The sequence below is a fragment of the Cnephaeus nilssonii genome (assembly GCF_951640355.1).
Source record: "Cnephaeus nilssonii genome assembly, chromosome: 7".
NCBI lineage: Eukaryota > Metazoa > Chordata > Mammalia > Chiroptera > Vespertilionidae > Cnephaeus > Cnephaeus nilssonii.
Genome location: NC_137078.1, coordinates 3,936,012 through 3,963,304, shown reverse-complemented (window position 1 = coordinate 3,963,304; position 27,293 = coordinate 3,936,012). Strand labels below are relative to the sequence as shown.

Below are 27,293 nucleotides of genomic sequence, written 5' to 3'. Positions count from 1 at the left end.
ACTTTAAAATGAAGGCCATCACAAAAGACAACAAAGGTCACTATATAATACTAAAGGGATTGATTCAACAAGAGGATAATACCCTGGTAAACATATATGCACCCAATAAAGGAGCACCTAAATATATATATACATAAAACTCGTAGAGGACTTTAACAGAGAGATTGATAACAATAGAGTCATTGTAGAGGACTTTAACACCCTGCTGACTTCACTGGATAGATCTTCCAGACAAGGAAACAGTGACCCTAAAGGATGCACTGGATCAGATGGATTTAATTGACATTTATATAACATTTCACCCCAATGCAGCAGAATATAAATTCTTCTCAAGTGCACATTGATCATTCACAAAGATAGACCACATTTTAGGACATAAAACAAGTCTCTACACATTCAAAAAGATTGAATTCATAGCAAGCATCTTCTCAGATCACAGTGGAATGAAATTAGAAATCAACTACAATAAAAATACCCAAAAACATTCAAACACATTGAGACTAAGTAGCATGTTATTAAACAATGAATGGTTTACCAATGAGATTAATAAAGAAATAAAAAACTTCCTGGAAACAAATGAAAATGAACACACAACAACCCAAAATCTCTGGGAAACAGCAAAGCAGTTCTGAGAGGGAAGTTCATAGCACTACAGGCATACCTCAAAAAAATAAGAAAAATCAACAATAAACTATTTAACCCTACAACTTAAAAAAAATTAGAAAGAGAACAACAAGAAAACCCTAGAGTAAGTAGAAGGAAGGAAATAATAAAGATTAGAGCAGAAATAAATGGTATAGAGACTAAAAAACAATACAAAAATATCAATGAAACCAAGAGCTGGTTCTTTGAAAGGATAAACAAATTTAATAAATCATTAGCCAGACTCATCAAGAGACAAATAGAGAGGATCCAAATAAATAAAATCAGAAATGAAAGTGGAAAGTAACCACTGACATCACAGAAATACAAAGGATTGTAAGAAAATACTATGAACAACTATATGCCAACAAGCTGGACAATGTGGATGAAATAGAAAAATTCCTTGAAAAATACAAACTCCCCAAACTGAAATCAGGAAGAATCAGAAAACCTGACTAGGTCAATAACAACTGATGAAATAGAAGCAGTAATAAAAAAAACTCCTAGCCATTAAAAGCCCTGGTCCAGACAGCTTCACAGGGGAGTTTTACCAAACATTCAAAGAAGAACTAACCCCTACTCCTCAAACTATTCAAAAAAATCCAAGAGGAAGGAACACTTTCAAGCTCTTTTTATGAGGTTAGCATTATCCTAATTCCAAAACAGAAAAAGATATTATGAAGAAAGATAATTATAGGCCAATATCTCTGATGAACATACATGCTAAAATCCTCAACAAAATATTAGCCAATTGCATCCAGCAATATATTGAAAAGATCATACACCATGACCAAGTGGGATTTATTCCAGGGATGCAAGGCTGGCACAATAATTGCAAATCAATAAATGCAATACATCACATAAACAAATTGAAAGACAAAAATCACATGATCACATCAATAGACGCAGAAAAAAATCCAACACCCATCTATATAAATAAAAATGTAAATGTTCGTTTGTTCAAAATCTTAAATCTCCGAAAGTTCTTCACCGATTGCTTTGAAATTTTTACACAACATTGCATTCGAATACGCGCGTGTTTTTATATACCTTATACCTACTATTATATAGATGTCACACCTGTGACAGGTAAAAACATGCTTTTTTGAAAAACAGCGCCATCTGTTGGACGTAAAAGCAGCACACGCTATACTAAATATTTTACGATTCCATTTCAATGTTTCCGATTTACGATCCATTTACGATTTACAAATTTCCAATTTTATGATTCCATTTCAGTGTTGATAATGATTGAAGATTTGTGCTTAGAAATCGCGAACAAAGTTCTCAATCAATTGGGGATGCCATCACCGAATCGATCTGCTGCTGCTTCGTTCGATGTAGAATTGCATCGTGAACAAAATTACAACACGGGTGATCTTTTGTCGTATGTGCAATCAAATATTCCTAAGCTAACGCTTGAGCAAAAAGGCAGTTATGATCAAATAATGCAAACTGTCAATAACGGGATTGGAGAAATCTTCTTCTTAGATGCGCCAGGAGAAACTGGTAAAACGTTCCTAATTAGATTGATTCTGGCAGCAATTTGATCCCAAAATGACATAGCCTTGTGTCACCCGGAATAGCTGCGACATTACTACCAGGTGGAAGAACTGCTCATTCCGCTTTGAAATTGCCATTGAACATGCAATTCATTGAAACTTCCACGTGCAACATTTCCAAAGCATCCGGCATGGCAAAAGTATTACAGAAATGCAAACTTATTGTTTGGGATGAATGCACAATGTCGCACAAAAAATCGCTCGAGGCCCTTGATTGATCATTGCAAGATTTGCGTGGAAACATCAGACCATTTGGAAATGCATTAATATTGCTTGCAGGAGATTTCAGGCAAACATTACCTGCAATTCCTCGATCGACACCAGCGGATGAAATAAATGCTTGCCTGAAATACTCTACTTTGTGGCAACACGTAAAGACGTTAAAATTAACTACAAATATGCGTGTCCAGCTGCAAAACGATCGATCAGCTGAGATATTTTCACATCAATTGCTGGAAATTGGGAAACGGAAAGGTGCCAGCTGATCTGACCTCAGGACGAATTTCATTGCCTCATAACATCTGCAATTTAGTGACGTCAAAAGAAGAATTGGTTGAAAAAGTATTTCCCAATATTCAAACCAATTATAAGAATCACGATTGGCTGAGTGAACGAGCTATTCTTGCAGCCAAGAACAAAGACGTCTACGAACTTAACAATATTATTCAGTCTAACATTCAAAGCGAGGCAGTCACATACAAGTCCGTCGACACTGTTGTGGAAGCAGATGAAGGGGTTACTTATATCCAACAGAATTTTTGAATTCACTCGATCTGCCAGGGATGCCACCGCACGTACTGCAATTGAAAATCAGCGTGCCAATTATCATGTTGCGAAATATCAACCAGCCAAAGCTTTGCAACGGCACGTGGCTTGCAGTAAAAAAATTAATGAGCAACGTCGTAGAAGCAACAATCTTGACAGGACCTTTCAAAGGTGAAGATGTCCTCATTCCTCGCATTCCTATGATTCCAACGGATATGCCATTTCAATTTAAGACATTGCAATTACCAATTCGATTGGCGTTTGCAATCACCATCAACAAAGCTCAGGGCCAATCTTTAGAATTGTGCAGTTTAGATCTAGACACAGATTGCTTCTCACATGGACAATTATATGTTGCTTGTTCTAGAGTCGGCAAACCAGACAATCTCTATATCTGTACAGACAATGGAACAACAAAAAATATTGTATACCCACAAGCATTGTGAAATTAAACATATTAGAAATGTGTGCTTTCTCTTTTCTTTCTTTTCCATTTAACCAGACTGAGCCACAGCAACGCGTGGCCGGGTGCAGCTAGTTTTTAATAAAAATTCTCAGCCAAGTGGGAATAGAGGGAGCATATCTCAACCTGATAAAGGCCATATATGACAAACCTACAGTCAATATCATACTCAATGGGCAAACACTAAAACCATTTCCCCTAAGAACAGGAACAAGACAGGACGACCGCTTTCACCACTCTTATTCAACATAGTACAGGAAGTCCTAGCCACAGTGATCAGACAAGAAGAAAGAAAAGGCATCCAAACTGGAAAGGAGGAAGTAGAATTCTCATTATCCAAAGATGACATGATATTGTACATAGAAAACACTTAAAGACCACCAAAAAACTACTAGATTTAAAAAATGAATTTTGCAATGTAGCAGGATACAAAATCAATACCACAAATTGATGGCTTTTTTATACACCAACAATGAATTCTCAGAAAGAGAAACTAAACAAACAATCCCATTTACCATTGCAACAACAAAAAAAAATTAAAATACTTAGGAATAAAGTTAACCAAGGAGGCAAAATACCTGTACTCGGAAAACTACAGGAAGATAGTATAAACAAGTGGAAGAATATACTGAGTTCATGGATTGGTAGAATCACCATCATTAAAATGTTTACACTATCCAAGGCAATCTACAGATTCAGTGCAATCCCTATTAAAATACCAAGAGCATATTTCACAGAGGTAGAACAAATACTCCAAAAATTTATATGGAATCAAAAAAGACCCCGAATAGCTGCAGCAATCTTGGGAGAGAAAAACAATGTTGGAGGAATCACAATACCAGATCTCAAGTTATACTACAAAGCCACTATAATCAAAACAGCCTAGTACTGGCACAAGAACAGGCATATAGATCAATAGAACAAAACAGAGACCCCAGAAATCGAACCAAGCCATTATGTTCAATTAATATTTTACAAAGGAGGCAAGAGAATGCAATGGAGTCAAGAGAGTCTCTTCAATAAATGGTGTTGGGCTCTGCCTGCATGGCTCAGTGGTTGAGTGTTGACCTATAAGTCAGGAGGTCATGGTTCTATTCCTGGTTTGGGCATATGCCTGGGTTGCAGGCTCAATCCCCAGGGTAAGGTGTGCAGAAGGCAACAGATCAATGATTCTCTCTCATCATTGATGTTTCTCTCCCTGCTTCTTTTAAATCAATAAAAATATTTTTAAAAAAGATAAATAAATGGTGTTGGGAAAATTGGACAGGTACATTCTAAAAACCCAAGACTATACACAAGAATAAACTCAAAAAGATAAAATGGATAAAAAGAATAAACTCAAAATGGATAAAAGTCTTAAATGTAAAAACGTGAAAATCCTAGAAGAAACCATAGGCAGCAAAATCTCAGACATCTCTCTTAGCAATATGTTTGCGGATACATCTCCTAAGGCAGTGGTCGGCAAACTCATTAGTCAACAGAGCCAAATATCACCAGTACAATGATTGAAATTTCTTTTGAGAGCCCAAATTTTTAAACCTAAACTATATAGGTAGGTACATTGTTATTAACTTAATTAGGGTACTCCTAAGCTGGCCTTTGCTAAAAACTCAAGGGGCCAAAGAGCCGCATGTGGCTCGTGAGCCGCAGTTTGCCGACCACTGTCTAGGGCAAAAGAAAGTAAGGAGAAAATAAACAAATGGGACTACAACAAAATAAAAAGCTTCTGTACAGCAAAAGAAACCATCAACAAAATGAAAAGGAAGCCCACTGTATGGGAGAACATATTTAGCAATGATACTTCAGATAAAGGGTTAATATCCAAAATATATAAGGAACTCATACAGCTTAACAAAAGGAAGATAAACAATTCAATTAAAAAATGGGCAAAGGACTCAAGTAGATACTTCTCCAAAGTGGACATACAGATGGCCAAGAGACATACGAAAAAAAAAAATGCTCAAAGTCATTGATCATCAGAGAGATGCAAGTTAAAATGACAATGAGGTATCACCTCATACTTGTCATAATGGCTACCATCACCAAATCAACAAATGACAAGTGCTGGGGAGGATGTGGAGAAAAGAAAACCCTAATACACTGCTGGTGGGAATGCAGACTGGTACAGCCATTATGGAAAACACTATGGAGTTTCCTCAAAAAATTAACAATGGAACTGCCATTTGACCCAGTGATCCCACTTCCAGGAATATGTCCTAAGAAACCTGAAACACCAATCAGAAAGAATGTAAGCATCCCTATATTCATAGCAGCATAATTTACGATAGCTAAGATCTGGAAACAGCTCAAGTGCCCATCAGTAGATGAGTGAATAAAAAAGCTGTGGTACATTTACACCATGGAATACTATGCAGCAGTAAGAAAGAAGCATCTCTTACTCTTTGAGACAGCATGGATGGACCTGGAAAGTATTATGCTAAGCAAAATAAAACATTCAGAGAAAGACAAGTTTCACATGATCTCACTCATATGTGAAATCTAATGAACAAAAAAACCTCTTGAACAAAATAAACAAAATAGATCCAGAGACATAGAAGCATGGAATATACTGTGGAATCTCATAGGGAAGGCAGGGGTGGGTGGGTGAGTGGGTGGGAAGAGATCAACCAAAGAAGTTGTATGCATGTATGCATAACCCACGGGCACAGACAGTAGGTGGTGAAGGCCTGGGGCGGAGGCTGGCTATAAGGGGTCAATGGGAGAAAACGGGGCATTTGTAATACTTTCAACAATAAAGATTTAAAAAAAACCTACTTCATACTCAATGGGAAAAAAATAAAAGCATTTCCTTTAAGATCAGGAACAAGATTTCCACTTTCACTACTTTTATTCAATATAGTATTGGAAGTCCTAGCCATAGCAATCAGCCAACAAGAAGAAATAAAATGTATCAAATTGGAAAGAAAGAGATAAAACTGTCCTTATTTGCAAGTGACATGATACTGTATATAGAAAACCCTGAGTATTCCATAAAAAAAACTATTAGAACTGATAAATGAATTCAGAAAGTAGCAAGATACAAAATAAATATTCAGAAATTGGTTGCATTTTTATACATCAATCATGAAATATCACAAAGAAAAACTGAGAAAACAATCTCATTTGCAATTGCATAAAAATCCCACCTAGAAATAAATTTAACCAAGGAGGTAAAAGATCTATACTCAGAATATAAGACATTGAAGAAAAAGTCTTCAATGAGGAAAATACAAATCAGTGGAAGCATATACTGTGCTCATGGATAGGAAAAATTAACACTATTAAAATGTCTGTAATACCCAACGCAAACTATAGATTCAATGCCATTCTTATCAAAATACCAATGGAGTATTTCACAGAACTAGAACAAATAATCCAAAAAATTTGTTTGGAAACACAAAAGACCCTGAATGGTGACAGCAATCTTAAAAAAGAATAACAAAGTGGGAGGTATTACATTACCTGATATCAAACAATACTTCAAGGCCATAATAATAAAAACAGTCTGGTACTGGCATAGATCAATGGAACTGAGTAGAGAGCCCAGAGATAAACCCACACCTAGATAGCCAATTAATCTATGACAAAGGAAGCAAGAACATACAATGGGGTAAAAATTTAGTAAGTGGTATTGGAAAAGATGGACAAATACATTAAAAAAATAAAACTAGATCACCTTCTTACACCATATACAAGAATAAACACAAAATGAATTAAAGACATAAATGGAAGACCTAAAACCATAAAATTCGTAGAAGAAAGCATAGGCAGTAACTCTTTAACATAGCTCTTAGCAATATTTTTTTCTCACATATCTCCTTGGTCAAGGTAAACAAAATAAAAAAAATTTAAGAAATGGGACTACATTAAACTAAAAAGTTTTTGCACAGCAAAGAAAAAACTAACATCATCAACAAAAAGATAACAGACTGAATGGAATAAGATATTCACCAATGATACATTCAATATGGGGTTAATATTAAAAATTTATAAAGAACTCAGACAACTCAACACCAAAAACCCAAATAATCCAATTAAAAAAATGGGCAGGGGACCTGAATAGACACTTCTCCAAAAAGGATTTACGTATGGCCAATAGACATATGAAATGATGCTCAACATCACTAATCATCAGGAAAATGCAAATTAAAAGCATAATGAGATATCACCTCACACTTGTCAGAATAGATATCATCCTATATATAAAGAGCTAATATGCAAATGGTCATCGTGCCTTCGTGCCCTCGTACCAGAATATAAGACATTGGGGACCTGAGGCCATGCCCCCCGAAAGGCAGGGCTTGACGGGGGACCTGAGGCTGCACCCCCACCCCAGCTCTGGGGCCCGGGGACCTGAGGCCACCCCCCTGCCCAGTGGGGCTTGATGGGGGACCTGAGGCTACACCCCCCGCCCTGCGAGGCTTGATGGGGGTGGGGCTGGCTGGGGCTGGGTCTCACACGATTTGAGGTGCGCGGGTGGGCAGGGACTTGATTCTGGGTCCCGCAGTGTGCCCCAGACTCTGACAGGAGGGAGATTTTCATATACATTTTACTAATTTTCTTCCATCTTTGACACTTCTATTATAGAGAAAGGGCAAATAACAATATTAAACATTTCCTCTAATTAATTTCCATTTAATGTGCATGAATTTTGTGCACCGGGCCACTAGTCAATAAATAAATGGAGAAAAGGGAACCCTTGTACACTGTTGGTGGGAATGCAGATTGGTGCAACCACTCTGGATAACAGTGTGGAGGTTCCTCAAAAAATTAAAAATGGATCTGCCACTTGATCCAGTGATTCCACTTCTGAGTATATATCCAAAGAAACCCAAAAGACTAATTCAAAATAATATATGCACCCCTATATATATATTCACTGCATTATTTACAATAGCCAAGATATGGAAGCAACTCAATGACCATCAAAAGATGAGTGGATAAAAGCCAGAGTGTACGTACAGCCCTGGCCAGTTAGAGCACTGGCCCACACATCAAAGGGCTGTGAGTTTGATTCCTGGTCAAGGGTATATACCTGAGTTGCAGCTTTGATTCCTGACCCAATCGGGGTGCAGCAGAAGGCAACCAGTCAATATGTGTCCCTCTCACATCAATGTTTCTCTCCCTCTCCCTCCCTCCCTCCCTCCATCCCTCCCTCCCTCGCTCCCTCCCTTACACTCTTTCTAAAAATCAATAGAAAAAACATTCTCAGGTGAGGATTAACTAACAACAAAAGGAAACAAATAAACAAAAACCCAGCAGTACATATATACAATGGAATATTACTCAGCCATAAAAAAGAATGAAACATTATTATTTGCAATAGCATGGATAGACCTAGAGGGTATTATGCTAAGTGAAATAAGCATGACAGAGAAAGACATACTATATGACTTCACTTATATGTGGAATCTAAAGAACAAAATAAATGAACAAATATAATAGAAACAGACTTACAGACACAGAGAACAAACTGATAGAGGGGAGGGGTATGGGGAGTGGGGTGAAAAAGGGTGATGGGATTCCGAAGTACTAATTAGTAGTTATAGACTAGGCATGGGGATATAAGGTAAAGCATAGGAAATATAGTTAACATTGTAATAACTATCTATGATGCCAGGTGGGCACTTAATTTATCAGAGGAAACACTTTGTAACCTATATAAATGTCTATCCACTGTACAGCTGAAACTGTAATAAAAAATAAAATAAAATTAAGGATAAATAAATAATATTGGGGTAATATACCAGTAATCATGAAACTATATACAGTATTTAAAATTAGTGAATCTTATGGAAAGTTATCTATCCTCTCTAATAAAATGGTAATATGCAAATTAACCATCACTCCGCTACATAAGCCACGCCCACCAGCCAATCAGGGAGAGTATGCAAATTAACCCCAATCCAAGATGGCTACAGCCACAGAGAGCAAAGTTTCCCAGGTAACAGAGTAAGCCAAGCTTTCCATAGCCATTGCAGGCCTAAGCCTCCACTCAAGCTACAAAGTTTCAATTATAGAAGGTAAACAAATTCAAACAAATGGCGGCAGAATGGAGCTTGAGAGAGCAGGCCAGGGTTGCCGACGGCAACAGGGGAAGCAAAGCTTTCCGCACACCCTGGCCGGGCTCACCCGCTTAAGGCTACAAAGTTTCAATTGTAGAAGGTGAATTAACTGCCACAGAAATGGCTGCCGGAGCCCCAGGCTTGGCTCCGCTCCAGGCTACAAAGTTTCAATTGTAGAAGGAAAATAAATTCCAGATACCAGGGCCTCCCTTTGGGTTGCCAGGGGGCGTGGCCGGCCTGCAAACCACCACAGGCCCCTCGCTCAGGCCGCCCCACACCCTAAGGGAACCCCCACCCTGATCCGGGACGCCCTTCAGGGCAAACCAGCTGGCCCCCACCCATGCACCAGGCCTCTATCCTATCTAATAAAAGAGTAATATGCAGATTGATTATCACTGCAACACACAATATAGCTGCCCCCATGTGGTCAAAGATCCTGCCCCCATGTGGACACAAGATGGCCAGCAGGAGAGGGCAGTTGGGAGGCACCCGGCCTGCAAGGGAGGGCAGTTGTGAGGGACCAGGCCTGCAAGGGAGGGCAGTTGAGAGGGACCAGGCTTGCAAGGGAGGGCAGTTGGAGGTGATCAACCCTGCAGGAGAAGGCAGTTAGGGGTGACCAGGCTGAGAGAGGAGGGAAGTTGGGGGCAAACAGGCTGGCAGGGGAGCAGTTAAGCATCAACCAGGCTGGCAGCAGAGTGGTTAGGGGGTGATCAGGCTGGCAGGCAGAAGTGGTTAGGGGCAATCAGGAAGGCAAGCAGGCAAGCAGTTGGGAGCCAGCAGTCCTGGATTGTGAGAGGGATGTCCGACTGCCTGGACTCCAGACATCCCTCCAGGAGTCCCAGATTGGAGAGGGTACAGGCTGGGCTGAGAGACAACCCCCTGCCGTGCACGAATTTCGTGCACCGGGCTTCTAGTCTATATATAAAAGGCTAATATGCTAAATGTCCGACCATCTGATTGGTTGCTATGATGTGCACTGACCACCAGGGGTCAGATGCTCAATGCAGGAGCTGCTGTGGAGTGCACAGAGAAACGGCACTGTGGACCTGGTGTCCAGAAAGCAACATTTGGCTTCCCCCAAGTGGGACACAGGCCCTGCCACCACCCCGGAGCGACAGCCCACCAAATCACAGCTGACGCTGCCAAGACTCTATGGCGCAAAATGCGGCTCACAGCCCAGCCCAGCCCAGAAACGGTCACTGTGGGCGCTGGGTAATGATGTCATGTAGCAATGCCGGCTTCCTCTCTCTAGAGATGACTAGCCTCCTCGCAGTTTCTTCAGCCCAGGAACATGACTTGCTTTATAGCCAGGTGGAAACATTTCACACTGTAACCAAATGTCTATGAAGCGTTTTCCCGTGCCTCATCTCATTGATCCTCACAGAAGTCCTGGAGTAGGTAGATAGGAAACTTGGTGGAATCCTATTTTCTTTTCATTAGCCAGAAAATGGAAACTTAGAAAGCTTAGAAACTTGACCCGACTGAAAAGAAGTAAGAAATGGTGGCCCTTGAAAATGACTTCAGGTTTTCTCACCGCACAGAATATAGTCAAACACTGCTGCAGTTAAATATTTTACCCTTTGTTCTCCCTGTGTGACCTACAGTAATAATCTGCTTGATATTTACTGCTATGTTGCTGACAATTACCTGCGAGAGAAGTTGGGGTGCTTCACTGGGCTGAAAAAAGTTTAGCTACATCAGAAAGCAGGTCTAATTAAGCAAGTTTATTCTATGTATATAAAAGGCTAAGCTGACTTGCACATACGTGATACTTATAAAGCTCTCGCTGGTGCCAATCGCACGCGTGTGTTTCCATCTGTCATTGTTGATCATGAATTTGGTTGGCACTTCTATTATAGAGAAAGGGTGAATAGCGATATTAAAATATTTTTTCTAATTAATTTCCTTTCAATGTGCATGAATTTGTGCACCAGGCCACTAGTACCTTAATAAAGGTTTAAGAAAACACATGATGACTAAATGCAATGCAAGATCTTAGATTGGGGTAAAAACGTGACATAAAGAACATTATTGGGATAACTGGTAAAATTTGACTATTAATTGTATATAAATTCTAGTATAGTGTCAATGTTAAGCTCCCTGAATTTGGCTATTGGATCATGGTTATATAACAGAATATCCTTACTCAGCAGTAAAAGCCATCACTGTTGTGCTTGCAGCCACCTCTCAAATAGCTCCAGGAGAAGAAGAGAGAGTGAAATTTGGTGAAACTTTACTGATGATGAATTTTGAGTGAAGGGTACATGGTAGATTTGTTCTGTATTATTCTTGCAAGTCTTATTGAAGATTGAAATTATGATAAAATAACTCTTAAAGAATCCACACATAAAAACCCAGGGACCCCAAAAGGAGAGGAAGCACTGATTTAATTGTGAGCAAAACTCCAAGAGGCGGTGCTCCTTCTCATCACTGTGTGTGGGACTCACAGAAGCCAGAGGGCAGGGTTGGGACCAGGCCCTTTGTGCCCATTCATTCATTCATTCACCCGGTAAATGCTGACTTGAATGTCTATTATGCGCAAGGGCTCAGCCACGAGTCAGAAGCACAAGAGCAGAGGGAAGGGCAACCCCTAAACTATGCCTGGTCTCCAGCTCCCACCAGACACAGTGCCCTGGAGGGCAAGAATTGGTGTCTGCATCATCTCTCTTCCCCTAGATTACAAAAATATCAACTTTTGTTCCCACACAGCAAAGAGGGTCACAACTTTCAACTCTGAGGCTGACAGCTAGAGGGAACAGGCAAATACCGTGGGCACCTCAGCAGCTGAGCTCAGAACATAAACAGCAAGAGAGTGTTAGGGAGGGGAGCTGTGGGCTGTGTGTGGGAGGGAGGGGGCCTCTCCCTCCCACACACAGCCCACAGCTCCCCTCCCTAACACTCTCCCTCCCACCTCAGAAACCAGTGTGAAACTATCCAGAGGGCCGGCACAGGGAGACCCTCTGAGGGAACCCTCCCCACCCCACACTCCATCCTACTCCGGACCCGTCACGCTCAGAGATTTCTGCACCTGGAGGTTTTAGAGATTCCCAAGTTCGGAGCCTTGAATTATTTTAGGGATCTTGCATTCCATATGCACATACAACATGACTGACAGACTAAACAATTACTATATTTCACGCATTAACATCTTTCAAACCAAAATAAATGCTGCAATGACTAAAATTCATTCATTTCAAGTTCATCTGAAATGGGTTCTTCATGGCTTATATATTTCGGTTATGGATACTAACACTCAGGTGTGTGTGTGTGTGGGGGGGGGGTGCTGAGGAAGTTTCTCATAATTTTTGGTGATGACAAGGCACCCTCCCATTACGGGGGAGTGTACATGGAGCCCTTCACTAGAGGTGGGGAGAACAGGGTTGGACTGAAGGTCTCCAGAAGGTGAGACCCTAGGGCCCCACCTCAGCACATACCCCTGGTCCGGTCTGTACCGAGGCAGGGTGGGTCAGAGCCAGGCTCTTGGGAGGGGTGCCCAGCCCCACTGGCCCTGTTTACATGCTGGCACCATGTTACCAGCCCACCTGCCCCCAGCAAGGGCATGGCTGAGATGAGGCTGAGCACTCCTATGTCCCAAGCAGCCTGCTCAGCGCCCGGGAACCTTGAAGGTGGGTGGCTGCACCAAGGGGGCTGGGCTGGGCTCAGGCCAGTTGACCCTTGACTCTCCACTTCTTAGCTATGAGGCCACTGAGCACTAAGAATATAGTTAGTGCAAATGGGGAACTGAGTTTTTAAATTAAATATTGTTATTTAATTTTAACTGGTTAAAATCTAACTAGCCGTGTGGACCGTGGCTTCTGCCTGGGCAGCGCTGCGCCGGAGGCTCAGTGGGAATAGGGATGGCAGCGACAGGAAGGGGACCTGCTGGCTTAGATCCCCTTCTACTTTGTTAATATACATCTTTATTGATTTCAGAGAGGAAGCGGTTGAGAGACAGAAACAACAATGATGAGAGAGAATCATTCATCGGCTGCCTCCTGCAGACCCCACATTGGGGATGGAGCCCACAACCTGGGCATGTGCCCTGACCGGGAATCAAACCCTTACTTCCTGGTTCATAGGTCAATGCTCAACCACTGAGCTATGCCAGCCAGGCTAGACCCCCTTCTATTCACAGCTGGGACTTACCGACCGTGTGTAAAGGGCCTGACAGTGTCCGGCACCCACAGGTGCTCCAATAACAACAGCTGTTACTACTATTTGTGTGAGGAGGCCAGAGCCCAGTGTCCATGTGGGCACATGGAGCAGGGCAGTGCCGGGCCTTGCAGATGAAGTGTACACCACATTCATCCTAGTGAGGCTGCCTGGGTCCACAGCTCCTGCCTGTGTGGTTGCTTATGGGGTCCTTAGTGGTTCTGAGGTTCGGGGCTGAGCCCCGCTTCCTCTCCCTGAAGTGCTCTTCCACCACCACCCTCGGCACCCTCAGTCGGGGATTCCAAGGCCACCAGGACAGATGGCTGTGGCCACCAGGGCTGGGCATTTCCCCTCCCCATCACGGCTCAGAGGTGGGCCTCAGCGGGCCCTGCCTCCAGCGAATGTTTGATGAATGAGATGGAACATCTCCCCACAGGGACCCTCCCCCTCCCATGACTGGTGGGAGCAGGGCCCAGCCTACTCAAATGCCCTCCTCTGGGAATGGGAGCTGGAAGCCCCTGGCCCCTCTCTTCTCTGAGCCTGAATTCCTGGGTAGCTGTTTACCTGCTCCTCCCTCCACAACAGCGGTTCTCAACCTGGGGGTCGAACGACCCTTTCACAGGGGTCGCCTAAGACCATCGGAAAACACAGATATTTACATTACGATTCATAACAGTAGCAAAATTGCAGTTATGAAATAGCAACGAAAATAATTTTATGGTTGGGGGTCACCACAGCAGGAGGAGCTGTATTAAAGGGTCGAGGCATTAGGAAGGTTGAGAACCACTGCTCTACAACCAGGCCATCTCCACCTTTTCCACGCTTCTCTTAATTTGCTGGCCTCCAGCTGAAGTAGCCTCCACCAAGTCATTCCCCACCCTATTCACCATTTCATCTTCCTCACTGCATGTCTAAGAGCATCTCGTTCTATTGTTTGCTTATTTCCTGTCTGTCTCCCCATCCCCTAATGTCAGCTCTGATAAGGAAGGATCTTGGTTTGACTTCTTCACTACTCTGAGAAGTGCCTGGCACATAGTAGGTGCTCACTAGATATTAGCTGAATGGTTAAATAGAATAACTCGATGTACTCCCAGGGAGGAAAGGGGTTGTCCAACTGTCTAGTGGGAACATGACATGCCAGACAATCCCATCACATGTGCTGGGCATTCCATTAATTCTCTCAGTGACCCAGAGGTGATGCTCAGTAAACCGTTTCCCAGATAAGGTAACTGAGGCCCAGAGAAGTGAAGTGACCTGCCCAAGACCACACAGCTCACACAAAAGGTCTAGATTTGGGGCCCAGCTTTCTTAACCTTTATAGCCAGTCATGCCTTCTGAGAGTTCACCACACAGAGGAAAGAATCGTAACAGCCAGCATTCTCTGACACCTGCAAGGTGCCAGGCATTGGGTCAGGGACTTTCCAAGGTTTATCCATTTGTCCACTCTGTGAGTGAGGGAATTATAGGTTCATTCTGCAGATGTAAAACCAAGACCCAAGTTATCCCTGTGACTTGTCTAGCTCATACAACAAAGCAGCAGCCTGTCTAGGACTGGACTCACATGAGGTGACAGCAAGGTTAAGGGTGCTACACGCTCACTGCCTCAGATTCCCTTTTTTGCAATGCTGACATTACACCATCTGACATGGTGTGATGTCATCAGGGAGGTGGGACTCTTGCTTGGAAAGTTTTAGGGCTGAAAAGGAAGTGAGGAGCAGCTGTTTCCCCATCCAGCCCACTCCCACCCTGGTCCTGTCGAGTGGGTAGTCACCTCCCTTTGAGCACTTTCCCAGAAATTCCCTAGGAAATGTCCCTGTGCCTGAGTAAAAGTCCAGCCTATAGGCCCAGGAGCCTCACTGCATATCCTTCTGCTAAGGATCATCCCAAGCAGAAACCAGTAGGCACAATAATTAGTATGCCTATACACTGAGTGGCCAGATTATTATGATCTCTGAACGCACAATAATCTGGCCACTCAGTGTGTGTGTGTGTGTGTGTGTGTGTGTGTGTGTGTGTGTGTGTGTGTATTCAGGCCCAGTGCATGAATTCATGCATGGATGGAGTCCGGCCAGCCTGGCCAGGGGGAAGGGACATGGGCGGTTGGCCAGCCTGCCTGCTGGTCGAACTCCTGGTCAAGGGGACAATTTGCATATTAGCCTCTTATTATATAGGATATACACTGAATGGCCAGATTATTATGCGTTCAGAGATCATAATAATCTGGCCACTCAGTGTATATTTGTGTGTGCATGGGTGTGTATTATTGCTGATTAGATAAAAAAATATATTGATCTACATAAGAAGATGACAACAACAAAAGCTAAGCTGACAGGGCGCTGAGAACAAGGGGCTGCAGTGTACCACAGCTGCATCTCTTAGGCTCCTCCTCTCTCCAGGCGGGGTACCAGTCTCCACCCTGCAGTCAGTCCTCCATTCAAGCTCCAGAGGCATCCTTTCCAAACTCAGATCTGCTTACTGAAAGGCTGTGGGGCAGATGGTTAAGAGCCTGGGCTTTGGGGTCAAGCAGATTTGGAGTTTGAGGCCATTTGCTAATGGTATGACCTTGGACAAGTGACTGCATCTCCTTAAGTCTCAGTTTTCTTATCTGCAAAATTGGGATCATGAGACAGGAAAGGAGAGCCCCGTCTGGAAAGACAGTTTAACCCCCGAATCAAAGTGTATCTGAAGCCGTGTCTATTGTAGAAATAGAAGGCAATAAATTCAGTCTTTGGCTTAGACCAGTCTGGGTTTTCTTATTTTTTAATTTTTACCAAAAAGGTACTGGTTAATACAACTCCCCTGCTCAAAGCCCCTGATGGCTCCTCTGTGTCCATAGACAGACTCTAGCACTTGATTCTGGAGTTCAACTGCCTTCCTTTTTGGCCTCAACTCTGGCTGGCCCATGCCACCCAAAAATCTGATAGCTGTTCCTTAAACAGACCATGACACAACGTACAGGTTCTACCCAAAGTCTCCTCCACTCTCTATACTTGGTCAGTTTCTACTCACATTCCAGACCCGGCTCAAATGTTGCCTCCCCTGGAGACACCCCTAAACATCCCTCCACTACTATGAAGTACCAATGATATCTACCTCAGGCCTCCCACAACTCTCTAATTATATCCCTGGGATAACATTCACTAGATTTTTCTTTTCCTCTTCAACAATCAATGTCTCACTGTATCATTGAAGATGTAAATATCTTGGATTGACTTGGGATTTGACCAATTCAAAATTTGGTTTTAACTCACCAAGTTCATTTCCTGAACCCCAGATCGGGCTGGTGCACACAGGCTAAAAGACCTAGCACCTGCCTTTGGGGGTTTATAGTCTGAACCAAACAATTTCCCTGTTGGAAGCCGCCCATTGCCTTCACTAGCAGAGAGGGGTGGACAAGGAACCCGGAAGGCTGGTCAACCTTGAGGCTCTGGCAAGGGTCAGAGCCATACACCCACTGTTTAGTGGATACAAAGGTAGCTGAAGCAACTTCCACCTTTTAGTCTGATGTAAATCCTTGCTGATGGGATATCATCCAGCTATTACTGGAATTGCCTGCCTAAGGGCTATGGGTGTACCCCAGACCTGAATAAAAGGGATGGCTAGGCCAGAGCAAAGCGCAGTCCTCTCTTGGGCTTCCGCCTGGCCCCCAATTCCCAAATTATTATTTCTTGTCTCTTTCATTTGTATGCGGCCTCCTGTAGAACCCGAACCCTGAACCTGAACCCTGAACCACGCGGGACGTGGGAGGGACATTCGCAACTGGCAGCCCAACGTGGGGCACTCGCATTTCCCATTTGGCTCAAGTACAGGATTGCAAAGATGACAATTTTAAAAATGTTATAATCAAACAAAAAAAATTAATTTTACTTAGGGTTAATAATCACTGACATTTATCAAGCAATTGCTTCATCATTGCATACGGGCATGCTCATGCATGTTATTTAATCGTCACCCTGTGAAATATTATCCTCGCTTTACCGATGAGGAAACTGAGTCTCAGGGAGGTATCCCCAAGGGGTTAAGCACCAAATGGGGAGCTGGGATCTGACCTCCATCGTCCTGCTTTCACCCTTTGCTGTTTTTCCCTGGTGATCTCAGCCATTCATGAACACACTGTTTGGGGGCAGCTTGGAGGTGGTTTAAAAATATACCAAATTAAAGCTCAGAACCGAGCTGGTTGCCTCTGGTGGCTCACAAGCAGGTGATATGCACACCCCCTTTTGCAGGGACTCTTTGGCTTCCCAGTGCATGCTCAGCCTGTGGCTTTGATATGCCCTGTTTCGCAGGCACCAGGTTTCAGATTTACTGTTTGTTCCCAGCTGCCAGTGTGATCAGAGTGGTTAGTCTGCTGGGAAGGTATTTCAACACACAACTGTTTTGAATATAGTGACTTCCTCATAGGTCTCTGCCACAACCTGCATCCCAGCAGCCTTTCTTAAAAAAAATTTTTTTTTAAAAAATTTATTTCACGGAGGAAGGGAGAGGGAGAGAGAGATAGAAACATCAATGATGAGACAGAATCATTGGTCGGCTGCCTCTTGCACGCCCCACATCGGGGATCGAGCCTGCAGCCCGGGCATGTGCCCTGACCAGGAATTGAACCAGTGACCTCTTGGTTCATAGGTCAATGCTCAACCACTGAGTCATGCGGACCAGGCCCAGGAGCCTCTCGATGGCAGATGAGAAGCCACTGAATCTGGCCAATTGATGAGTCCCAGGTTCTAAGTTTATGGGGAAGCATGCTTGGTTAACTTATTTAGGAAAGACCTGTTCCAGCAACACCTGTTTCTTTCTCTGCAAAGTGGAGATGTAGAACCTCCAGAGGCTGTTGTAGGGCTGCAGGGAGGCATCATAGGGAAAGGGACAGGCATACAGTAGGTGCTCACTATGTGCTTTCTTTCTTGTCCTCCCAGCCTTGAAGCTGGGGCCAGCTTTCACTCTCATGCAACCTTGGCTCGCTGGAGTCATGAGGGGCTCTATAGAAAGGTGAGCCTTTGCCGGCCAAGCTCCGGGAGCAGCCTGGAGCTGTCATCCTGCAGCTGAACGTCCCCCCAGCCCACCTGAGTTTTGGGGTCCAGTGGGGCAGACAGACCCTTTTTCAGCACCGGAGTCCAGCCCACTACTGATGGAAAAACTGAGACCCAGTGATAGGGAAGTCATAAGTTCACTCACCCCTGCTCCTGCCCCCAAGACAGAGACCACATGATGCACTGAGGGGCACAGAATCACTCTGGGTTTGAACCCCAGCTCCCCAATTTACACCCACCGTGGGACACTGCACAGACATCCTAACATCGCAGGGCCTGGGTTTCCACATAACCAACAGTGGTAGTCATTCTCCTTTCTAGGTTGTTGTGAGGGTTAGATGGAGAAGCAGGACTCAGTGGAAACCCCCTGAAGGACAGGTGGCCCCAGGCCTCCATCTCATCAAAGGGGGCTTCCTAAGGGATGGTGCCAAAGAGCCTCCGTGTGTCCAAAGCTTCCCACCAACCTGGGGACACCCACCAAGTCCCTCCCAGCCTTGGGGATCTGCGTGCCCTCAAGGTTCTACTCTGGATCATTTCGGAAAGAGCGGGTCATGGGGCTCCTGAGTACACTGCACGGATGGGGAAATGGCCCTGGGGAGCACCGAGGGAGAGACCTGTCCAAGGCAGTGTCCTCTCAGCACAAAGTCAGGCCCAATGGACTGACGAATGGCAGGAACCACAGGTCCTGGAGCCCGGGAAGCCTTCTGTTCCCTCTGCCTGAACCCCGTGTGCTCAAAGCTTATGCTCCAGGGCGTGAGGGGCAGTAGTTGAGGAAGGAAACAGCACCAGCCACACTGCAGGGGCTCTGGGCAACTGTGTGACCTCAGAAGGATTCAGCTTACTCAGCTGCAGAGACTAGTCTGTCTTCCTTAGAGTGGTGCTGAGGTCCCCAGGCAAAGAACCAGCCAGGGCCTGGGGCTGGTCTCGTGCCCAGGGCTGTGAAAGAACCTCTTTCTTGCAGCTAAGGCTGCATTCCAAGCAGCTGCGGGGAAATAACTGGGGTTCCTGAGCTGGAGGGCCATCATGTAGTGAGAAGAGGTCACAGAAAACAGTTCCAAGAAGTAGCATAAACCCTGACAGGAGCCTGAAGACCCTAAGCACAGAAGGCTGCCCTGACAGTCAGCAGCCCTCACAAGCTCCTCAGGCAGCCGAGACCCCCTCCCTGCCCTGGGCCGGGCAGCAGGTACTCACAGTGTCTCAGGGGATGGGGTGGAGGTCTTCCTGGAGCCCCAGCACCCTGCCTGCCTCCAATGGCCCCTGGGGACAAGCTGTGGGCCCTGCCCACTGCCGGCCTGACGTCTGACTTCCTCCCTGCTCAGCCAGCCAGCGTCCAGGAAACCACACCCTGGGGGAGGGTGTCAGGCACCCTGGGGCCCCCACCTGCCCTTCTGCCGGGTCCCAGACACTGCCTGGGGGCTCCTTCAAGGTCTGGCCAGTGCAAACGGCCCCTCTGCTTCTCTGTCACCAGGCCGGCCCAGAGGCTCTGGTCAATAAATAATACAGCTCCCTCCCTGGCCAGTCTCTCGTGGCCTATCGCGTTTCGGGGCCACTCTGGTTTCCTGAGGCTGCTTTGTGCAGAGCACCAGGCCACACTGGGTCACCAGCCACGCTGGCGCTAACACTCTCACCGAGGCCAGCCGAGCACGCAGGACAAGGCAGGCCCAGAGAAAGACTGCCCTACTTATTCTGAAAGCAGCGTGGGCCCAAATGGACCCAGGTGGCAGCCAGCCTGGTCTTTCAAGGCCAGACTGGGCTCAGGGGCCTCCAGACACTCAGCTCCCCACCCTGGTGGTCCCACCTGCAGAGCCCTTTCATCCCTGCCCCTCTGCCTGGCCATCCCTCACTTCTGGAGGCCTTACCCACCCTTCCTCCTGGGAGCCTCCTCCCTATGTGCATCCCCACTGCCAGCTTAGGGAGCCATCATCCTCTCTGGAAGTGCTGCTGCCTCCGGACTAGTCTCTCCACCGCCCATCCCCAGTCCCTGCCCCTCTCTCTCCATAGCCGTATTTCCTCACAGCAATCTGAGTGATTGTTTTAAATCAGAAAGCACATCATGTGTTTATGCTGCTTAAAACCCTACCCTGTCTCTCCCCTCACCCCAGTACATTCTCAAGACCCTGCCAAGTGCACATTCCTTCCCAACCCCTACTCAGCCTTCCCAATGTTCGTCAGGCTCCCTCTGCCGCAGGGCCTTTGCATCTACAGCTCGCTTTGCTTGGAACACCTTTCTCCAAGTCTTTTCAAGATCACTCCTTCCTGCTACTCATCTCAAGGCCACCTTCTCAGACGAGCTTTTTTTATTTTTATTTTTAAAAAGGCTGTTTTATCAAGATATAATTCACACTCCATAAAATTCACCCCATTTAACATGTACAATTCAATGATTTCAGCATATTCACCGAGTTGTGCGAACATCACGATTTAGAACATTTTCATCATCCCCCAAAGCAACCCCAAACCAATTAAGCAGTCACTCTCATTTCCCCGAGCTCAGCCCTAGGCAGCTGCTCACCCGTCTCCATGGACCTGACTGCTGTGGACACTCACTCTGTAGTCTTTCACTCAGCACAATGTTTTCAAGGTTCATCCATGTCACATCACGTCAACACGGCATTCATTTTATGACTCCATAACATTCCATTGTATGAACAGCCCACATTCCGTTTATTCACTCCTCAGTTATGAGAGTTGACCACTCCAGGTCACATGGCCCGTTCTGCTGTTCTGTCACCCCTCCCAGTTTTAGCCTCTGGCTTCTAATCCCTTTCTGGACATCTTCATCTATTTGTTTTGTTTATGGTTTCTCTCTTGCCTGAATGTCAGCCCCATGAGGCCCAGGCCGTTCACCTTACACTGGGCTGTCCCCCAGGGCCCAGCACAGGCCTGGCACACAGTAGGTGCTAAGCCTTTTCTACCGCCTGCTGCAGTTGCCTGTGCCCATGAAACTTCCCTGCCAGCTCCAAGCTTTCTGAGGGCAAGTGCCTTACCCACCAAGAAGGGCCTCACCAATAACCATGACAGGAAACTAATAATGCAAGGCACTCGAGCCCTAGGTTCCTTGTCTGGTGGGGTGGTACTCCTCACAGGTGGATGTTACTATGTATATTGAGCACCTGACACAGTGCCAGGCACAGAGTTAGGTCCTCAACCCTGCACAAAGACTCCTATGGGGGCAGGCATTGGAGCAGCTTGGAGGGGGTGGAGAGGGCAGGCAGGCCTGCTGTGCTGACACAGCCATGAATCCATAGATGCAGAGGTAGAGCAGCCACAGGAAGGACCCGTGTGTGATTTGGGCAGTGCCCAGAGCAAGGGGGTGCAGGTCAAATGCTGCTGGGTGCTATACTCAGCTCTGAGCCCTGCCAGAAGGACAGGGATAGTCTAGCAGGAAAAGGAGATGAGGAGGGGACTGAAGACATCCTCAGCCTCAGGGAGTCCTGGCCACTGCAAGTTGTGCCAGGACAGGGGAGTAGATGGGTAGGAGGCCTGGAGCACAGGCCCCAGTGTGGTTGTGTGGGGAGGCATCATGGGAAGAGAGGTGCCAGCTCCAAGTAGGAAGGAATTTCTGTGCATCAGAGCTGCCCAGGCATGGCCCAGGCTAGGGCGCTGGAAGCCCCTGTCCCAGGAGGTGCATGCGCAAGGCCTCCACTGGGGGCAGCAAGAGGTTAATTGTTGAGGAAGCTCCCTGGAACTCCAAGACCCTGGCTGCCAGCTGCTCCCCAGGTCTCCCCAGATGCACTACAGAGTGGGAGGGACTAGGGAGCAGGGTCTGCTCAGCCAAGGCCCCACCTTATCCCTACCCAGCATCACAGGCAGCTCAAATGTCCCACTGGCCCTCAAGGCACAAAAATAATCCTTTGTTCCTGAAATAAGGCCAGATGCAAAAGTGATTTTCCTGTCTGACCCCAGAGGCTAAGGGTTGATGGTACCACAGGCTAAAGTCTGTGACAGACAGGCTGGAGGTGTGTACACAAAGACAGGGCCACAATGCAGCACCCCCCCACCCTGGCATCAGCTCATTTAATCTCAGAACAACCCCGAAAGGCTTTTATGCAGTAGAAAGGGGCTGAGACAAGTTTCCAACTCAGCTAGGCCTCACTGCCAAGTCCCTGCTCTCCCCACGTCATCGCTCTGCCTCCCTCCACGCCGAGACTCAGAGGGAAGGAGGGGACAGGAATCCCAGGGATGCCGTCTACTGGGTGCTGAGTCAACAGAACCCATTTGGAATCTTCTCCAAAAGCCCACTCAGTGAGCGCCGTTCCCACTTTACAGCAAGGAAGCAGGCCCAGAGACGTTAAACAACTTGCCCAGAACTGCATAGCTTACAGCCGGCCGTTGCTGCCTTTGGACCTGGTGTGCCCAACTGCTAAGTGTTCTGTCTCGGAGACGGGCCGGAGCCAGAGGAGCCCTCTCAGGGACCTCAGGCCGCAGTCCCAGAGACCCTGCCCCTGCCTTCTTGGCTGCAGTCACCAAACCCCTGGGCAGTGGGACAGGGCTGGCTGGCGGCAGCCTGCTCCCCACTCACACCTCACGCTTTCCCAGATGTGAGTAGGACCCAGCCAGGGGTGATAGGCTCATGTGGTGGTGGTGGCGGGCGGGTGGGGGATGAAGGGGGGGAATCTGAAGACGTAAGTGGAAAACTACGTGCTGTCTGATCACACCCTCCAATTTGTCCCTGTGGCTGCCGCCAGCCCTGCCTGGGCCACAGACCTGTGACTCAGGTCTCCCTCAACAGCTGCAGGGCTGAGGATCCCCACAAAGGCCAGCTCTCTCTGTCTGACTCAGGGACTGGTTTTAGCCCTCTTGGGGTCCCCAACAAGATGGGGTAGGGGTCTGAAGAGCAGAGTGTGTTTCCTGGAGCCCCTCAAGGCCCATCCTCTCTAACTAACCTTGGAGGTGCCCTGTACGTATAGGTGCTAAGTGAGGGTTTGGGGCAAACCCAGTGCCAATTATGGTCCCCACACCCACCCAACTGATGGTGAGCAGCCACCCTGCCAGTGCTCACAGCAGCCCTTTGGTGCAGGCCTGCCCATCACCACTGTCTGGTTCCCAGTGGCCACAACACGCAGTCAGCATTTGCCGTGAGCCACACAAGGCTCTGCCCCACAGCCCTGCTGAGTAGCTCTGCAATGATGCCCACTCTGGTGATGAGGAAACTGAGGCACGGAGAGGCCAGTCTGTGGGCTCCGTGAGCCAGTCTGTGCTACTCCTTGTCAGAGCGGGTGAGACCCTGGTGCCAGGCCCATGCATCTTGTAAACAACCCCTGAGGTTTCCAGAGCACCAATCCCCAGAAACCATGGAAAGAATGAACCACAGGAAAATCCGGCATGGTTACAAGGAAAGACACAGGGCACACTCACCCCTGCCCAAGGACCCCTCCCCTGTCTTTCCAAGGGTCTAAGGAGGAACAGGTTGCCTCTGACTCTCCAGGGTGAGCTTTCTTGTCTTCATTCCAACAGTTAGCTGGCACCCCCATCCAGAGAACCCCTCAGCACTCACTGTCTGCCCTGTTCCCCTAAAGTATGCTCAGCCTGAGGCCTATCCCTGCAGTGTCTCTGGTCCTCACCCACCCACCCACCCATCCAGTTACAGGTCAGGGTCCCAGACACTCTCACCCAGAGGCAGAGACAACTATAGCCATTGTAGCAATGGCTTCTTGTTACAGTGAGAGGGAATGCGTAGCTGGGTTTCTCCTTTTCCTTTGGCTGCCAGGAAGCTCAGCAATTTTCACCTCAGAATGCTACATATATCTATTCTGCTCTATTTTACTCCCTAGGTCATGACACCCTATTCTAAATTGTAATCTTCCTGGTCCTGGTGTCTTATTATTTAATTTTATTATAGGTATTTTCTATAAACTGTCACAAATATTTTGGGAAGGAAGGATGGAAGGATGGAAAGATGGGAGGAAGGAAGGAAAAAAGGCTTATATCATTAATATAGACCAGGGGTCCTCAAACTTTTTAAACAGGGGGCCAGTTCACTGTCCCTCAGACCGTTGGAGGGCCGGACTATAGTTTAAAAAAGAACTATGAACAAATTCCTATGCACACTGCACATACCTTATTTTGAAGTAAAAAAACAAAACGGCAAAAACACCCGCATGTGGCCCGCGGGCCGTAGTTTGAGGACGCCTGATATAGACCAAGTAATGAGAGTAGGAAGAAAGAGGGATAATCTTCTAATCCCTTACCCTTTGTAAAACTCCCCTTTAAGTAAAGAATATGCTCTTAGGTGGCATCCAGGGAGATGCTTTCCAAATAGGTGGCTATGTCTTTAAGCCCCTCCCAAATGTAAATCCTGGCATCACCCCAAGCTCCTTTACAGATGAGACTGAGATCCCAGGGTTGCCTGAGCTCACACAGGATCCAGCTTCCTGCTGCCTGGTCTGGGTCCTCTCAGCTGCCTGGTCTGGGTCCGCCCATCTCCTCTCCAAGTGCAAGAACCGCCCCCCCGCCCCCCCCCATCATACCTCCCATCTGACCAACTTAGAGGGAAGCACACCACCAACAGCAGTGGTAAGCACTTACCCCAAGCCTGAGGTGTGCCAGGCCCTGTTCTTTGTATATTATCTCATTTAATCCTCACTAATCCTATAAGGAACTGCAGGTGGGAAACTTTGGCCACAGAGGTGAAGCCACATCACAATGCCGATAATGCCAATGCCAGTTTTAAACTCAGGCAGCCAGGTGCCGAGTCTGCCACTGACGGTCACATAAAGCCATTGTACACTGTGCTCTGAAGGAAAGAGTAGGAGCCTCATTCTGAGGGCGGGTAAGGCTCAGAGAGGGTAAAAAACAGGGCCAAAGTCACACAGCTGTGCTCAATGCCCCTGTTATGTAACAAATGCCAATTCCCATCACACTGGGGAGTTTGCCAACCACACTGTATTTGCCACTGGCATCCTCCAGTGGGCACTCCAGGTCCCAGCCAAGTGCCTGCACATTCCCGGCCCATCCTTCCATTCCCCTCCCTCCTCATTGGAGACTCTGAGTCTCTCCAGAGAGCGCAGGGCCTTTCCTGCCCTCTATCCCTGCTCCCCCTATATTGGGGCTGTCCTGGACCGCCGAGTCAGGCAAACTAGCCAGCCTGGTGCCCCCCCTCTGTCACCCCCACAGGAGGGGCCCGGCAGAGCTGTGTCCACCCATGCCCCTGGTACCTGAGGGTCCGCACGGAGATGCAGTACTTCCACATCAGGCTCCACACGGCGCTGCCACCACCCTTCATGCCTGGCTAGGTGGGGGGTGAGTGGCCCAGGGGCCCATGGCCACTGCCCTCCAAACCTGGTCTTCTCCCAACCAGAGGCTGGCTGGAAGGAGTCACCTACTTCTTCGTGGTGGGAAGAAGAAAGCAAAGACCCAAAAGCCAGGGGAGAGGGTGAGGCACTGCTCCCACAGGTCCTGCAGCTCCTACCACTGGCCTTGCTGTCCCTGGGCCAGCCGCTGTGTGCTGACCCCGTCCACTGCTCAGACCCTCCTGGCCAGGAGGCCCTTGCACACTGTGGCTTCTGTATAACCCAATGCCCGCCTCCTGCCAGGAGACGGCAGTGGCTAGGGGCCAGGGTAACAGTGAGTCACTGACGGGGGGTGGTGGGGGGGGTGGTGGTGGTGGGGGACAGGCAAGGGGTGTCCGCCAGTGAGGGGAAGCACACAGCTGGGCTGCCGGGAGCCCCGGGGCCTGTCCTGTGTCCGGAGGCTGGTCTGGGAGGGGAGAGGCTGAGCCTGAGAGGGAGGCAGGTGGGCGGGGGCGAGGGCGGGCCCACATCCTCCCCCATCTCCCCAGAGGCCTAAACCCAACCCCGTCGTCTGCCGGCCCATGGCCCAGCCCACCGGGAGCATTTGCCAGGACAGAGAGAGGCTGTCCGCCTGCTCAGCTCCTGGGGGAAGCCTGGGTAGACAGAAAAATAAAGACAAAACCAGGGCTGCTTCCTGGGAGAGTGGCCAGCCCCTGAGGGTCTCTCTCTGCTGAGAGATGCCACTTCTAGCCCTGGCCAGGTCACCTCCCACTGTGTGAGGTGCTGGTGAGGGAGGTGGACTCCTCTTTAGCGTCACCACCTCGGGCTCGCAGAGCCCTGGACACAGGTCCAGACCACTCATCTAATGATCCCAACAGCCTCCTGAAGTGGATTTTATTACCAGCCCATTTACACACGGGAGAACTGAGGCAGATAAACAAGGGGAATCACAGGCCTAGTGATGGAGATGGGATCTGAACCATGGCAGTCTGGCTGCAAGCCAGCTCCTGTGTGTAGAGATGGGAAGTAGAGCGGGCTGAGGGCTGGGGCCCCTCTGTGCAGCCCTGGGTCTAGACCTGAGCTGAGTTTTGACATTTCCAGATTGGGGCCCCAGATGGAGTTTCCACCCTCAACCCCACCAGCTGCTCCCAGCCCTGCCCAGGGCAGGCAGCTGGGCTGCCCAGCAGAGCCCCCAGGGAGAATGACTCACAGATCAAGATCTGTGCTCACAGAACCTGCCCTAGGAGGTCCCCAGAGGGCACTCTGCGGGGCTCTGGACGTCATGTACCGCTGTCAATGCCATCACGTCCCATTTTACCCACGAGGAAACCAAGACTCAGAGAGGGGCATCCCCTGTCCACAGAGGGGTCTCCAGGTCAAAGCCT

The 27,293-nt window shown here is 47.3% G+C and overlaps 1 protein-coding gene across 2 annotated transcripts in view; it reads right to left on the bottom strand.

Annotated features, from left to right (window-relative positions):
• The window catches only part of IQSEC1 (IQ motif and Sec7 domain ArfGEF 1), a 150,445-nt gene extending 124,421 nt beyond the window's left edge, over positions 1 to 26,024 (bottom strand). The window contains exon 1 of one of the 2 annotated variants that reach the window (XM_079777567.1): positions 25,834 to 26,024. In XM_079777567.1, coding sequence (XP_079633693.1) covers positions 25,834 to 25,901 — 68 coding nt within the window. In that variant the 5' untranslated portion in view covers positions 25,902 to 26,024. The remainder of the gene's footprint in view (positions 1 to 25,833) is intronic. The other variant, XM_079777569.1, reaches the window with a different exon arrangement.
• Positions 26,025 to 27,293: the final 1,269 nt, after the last annotated feature.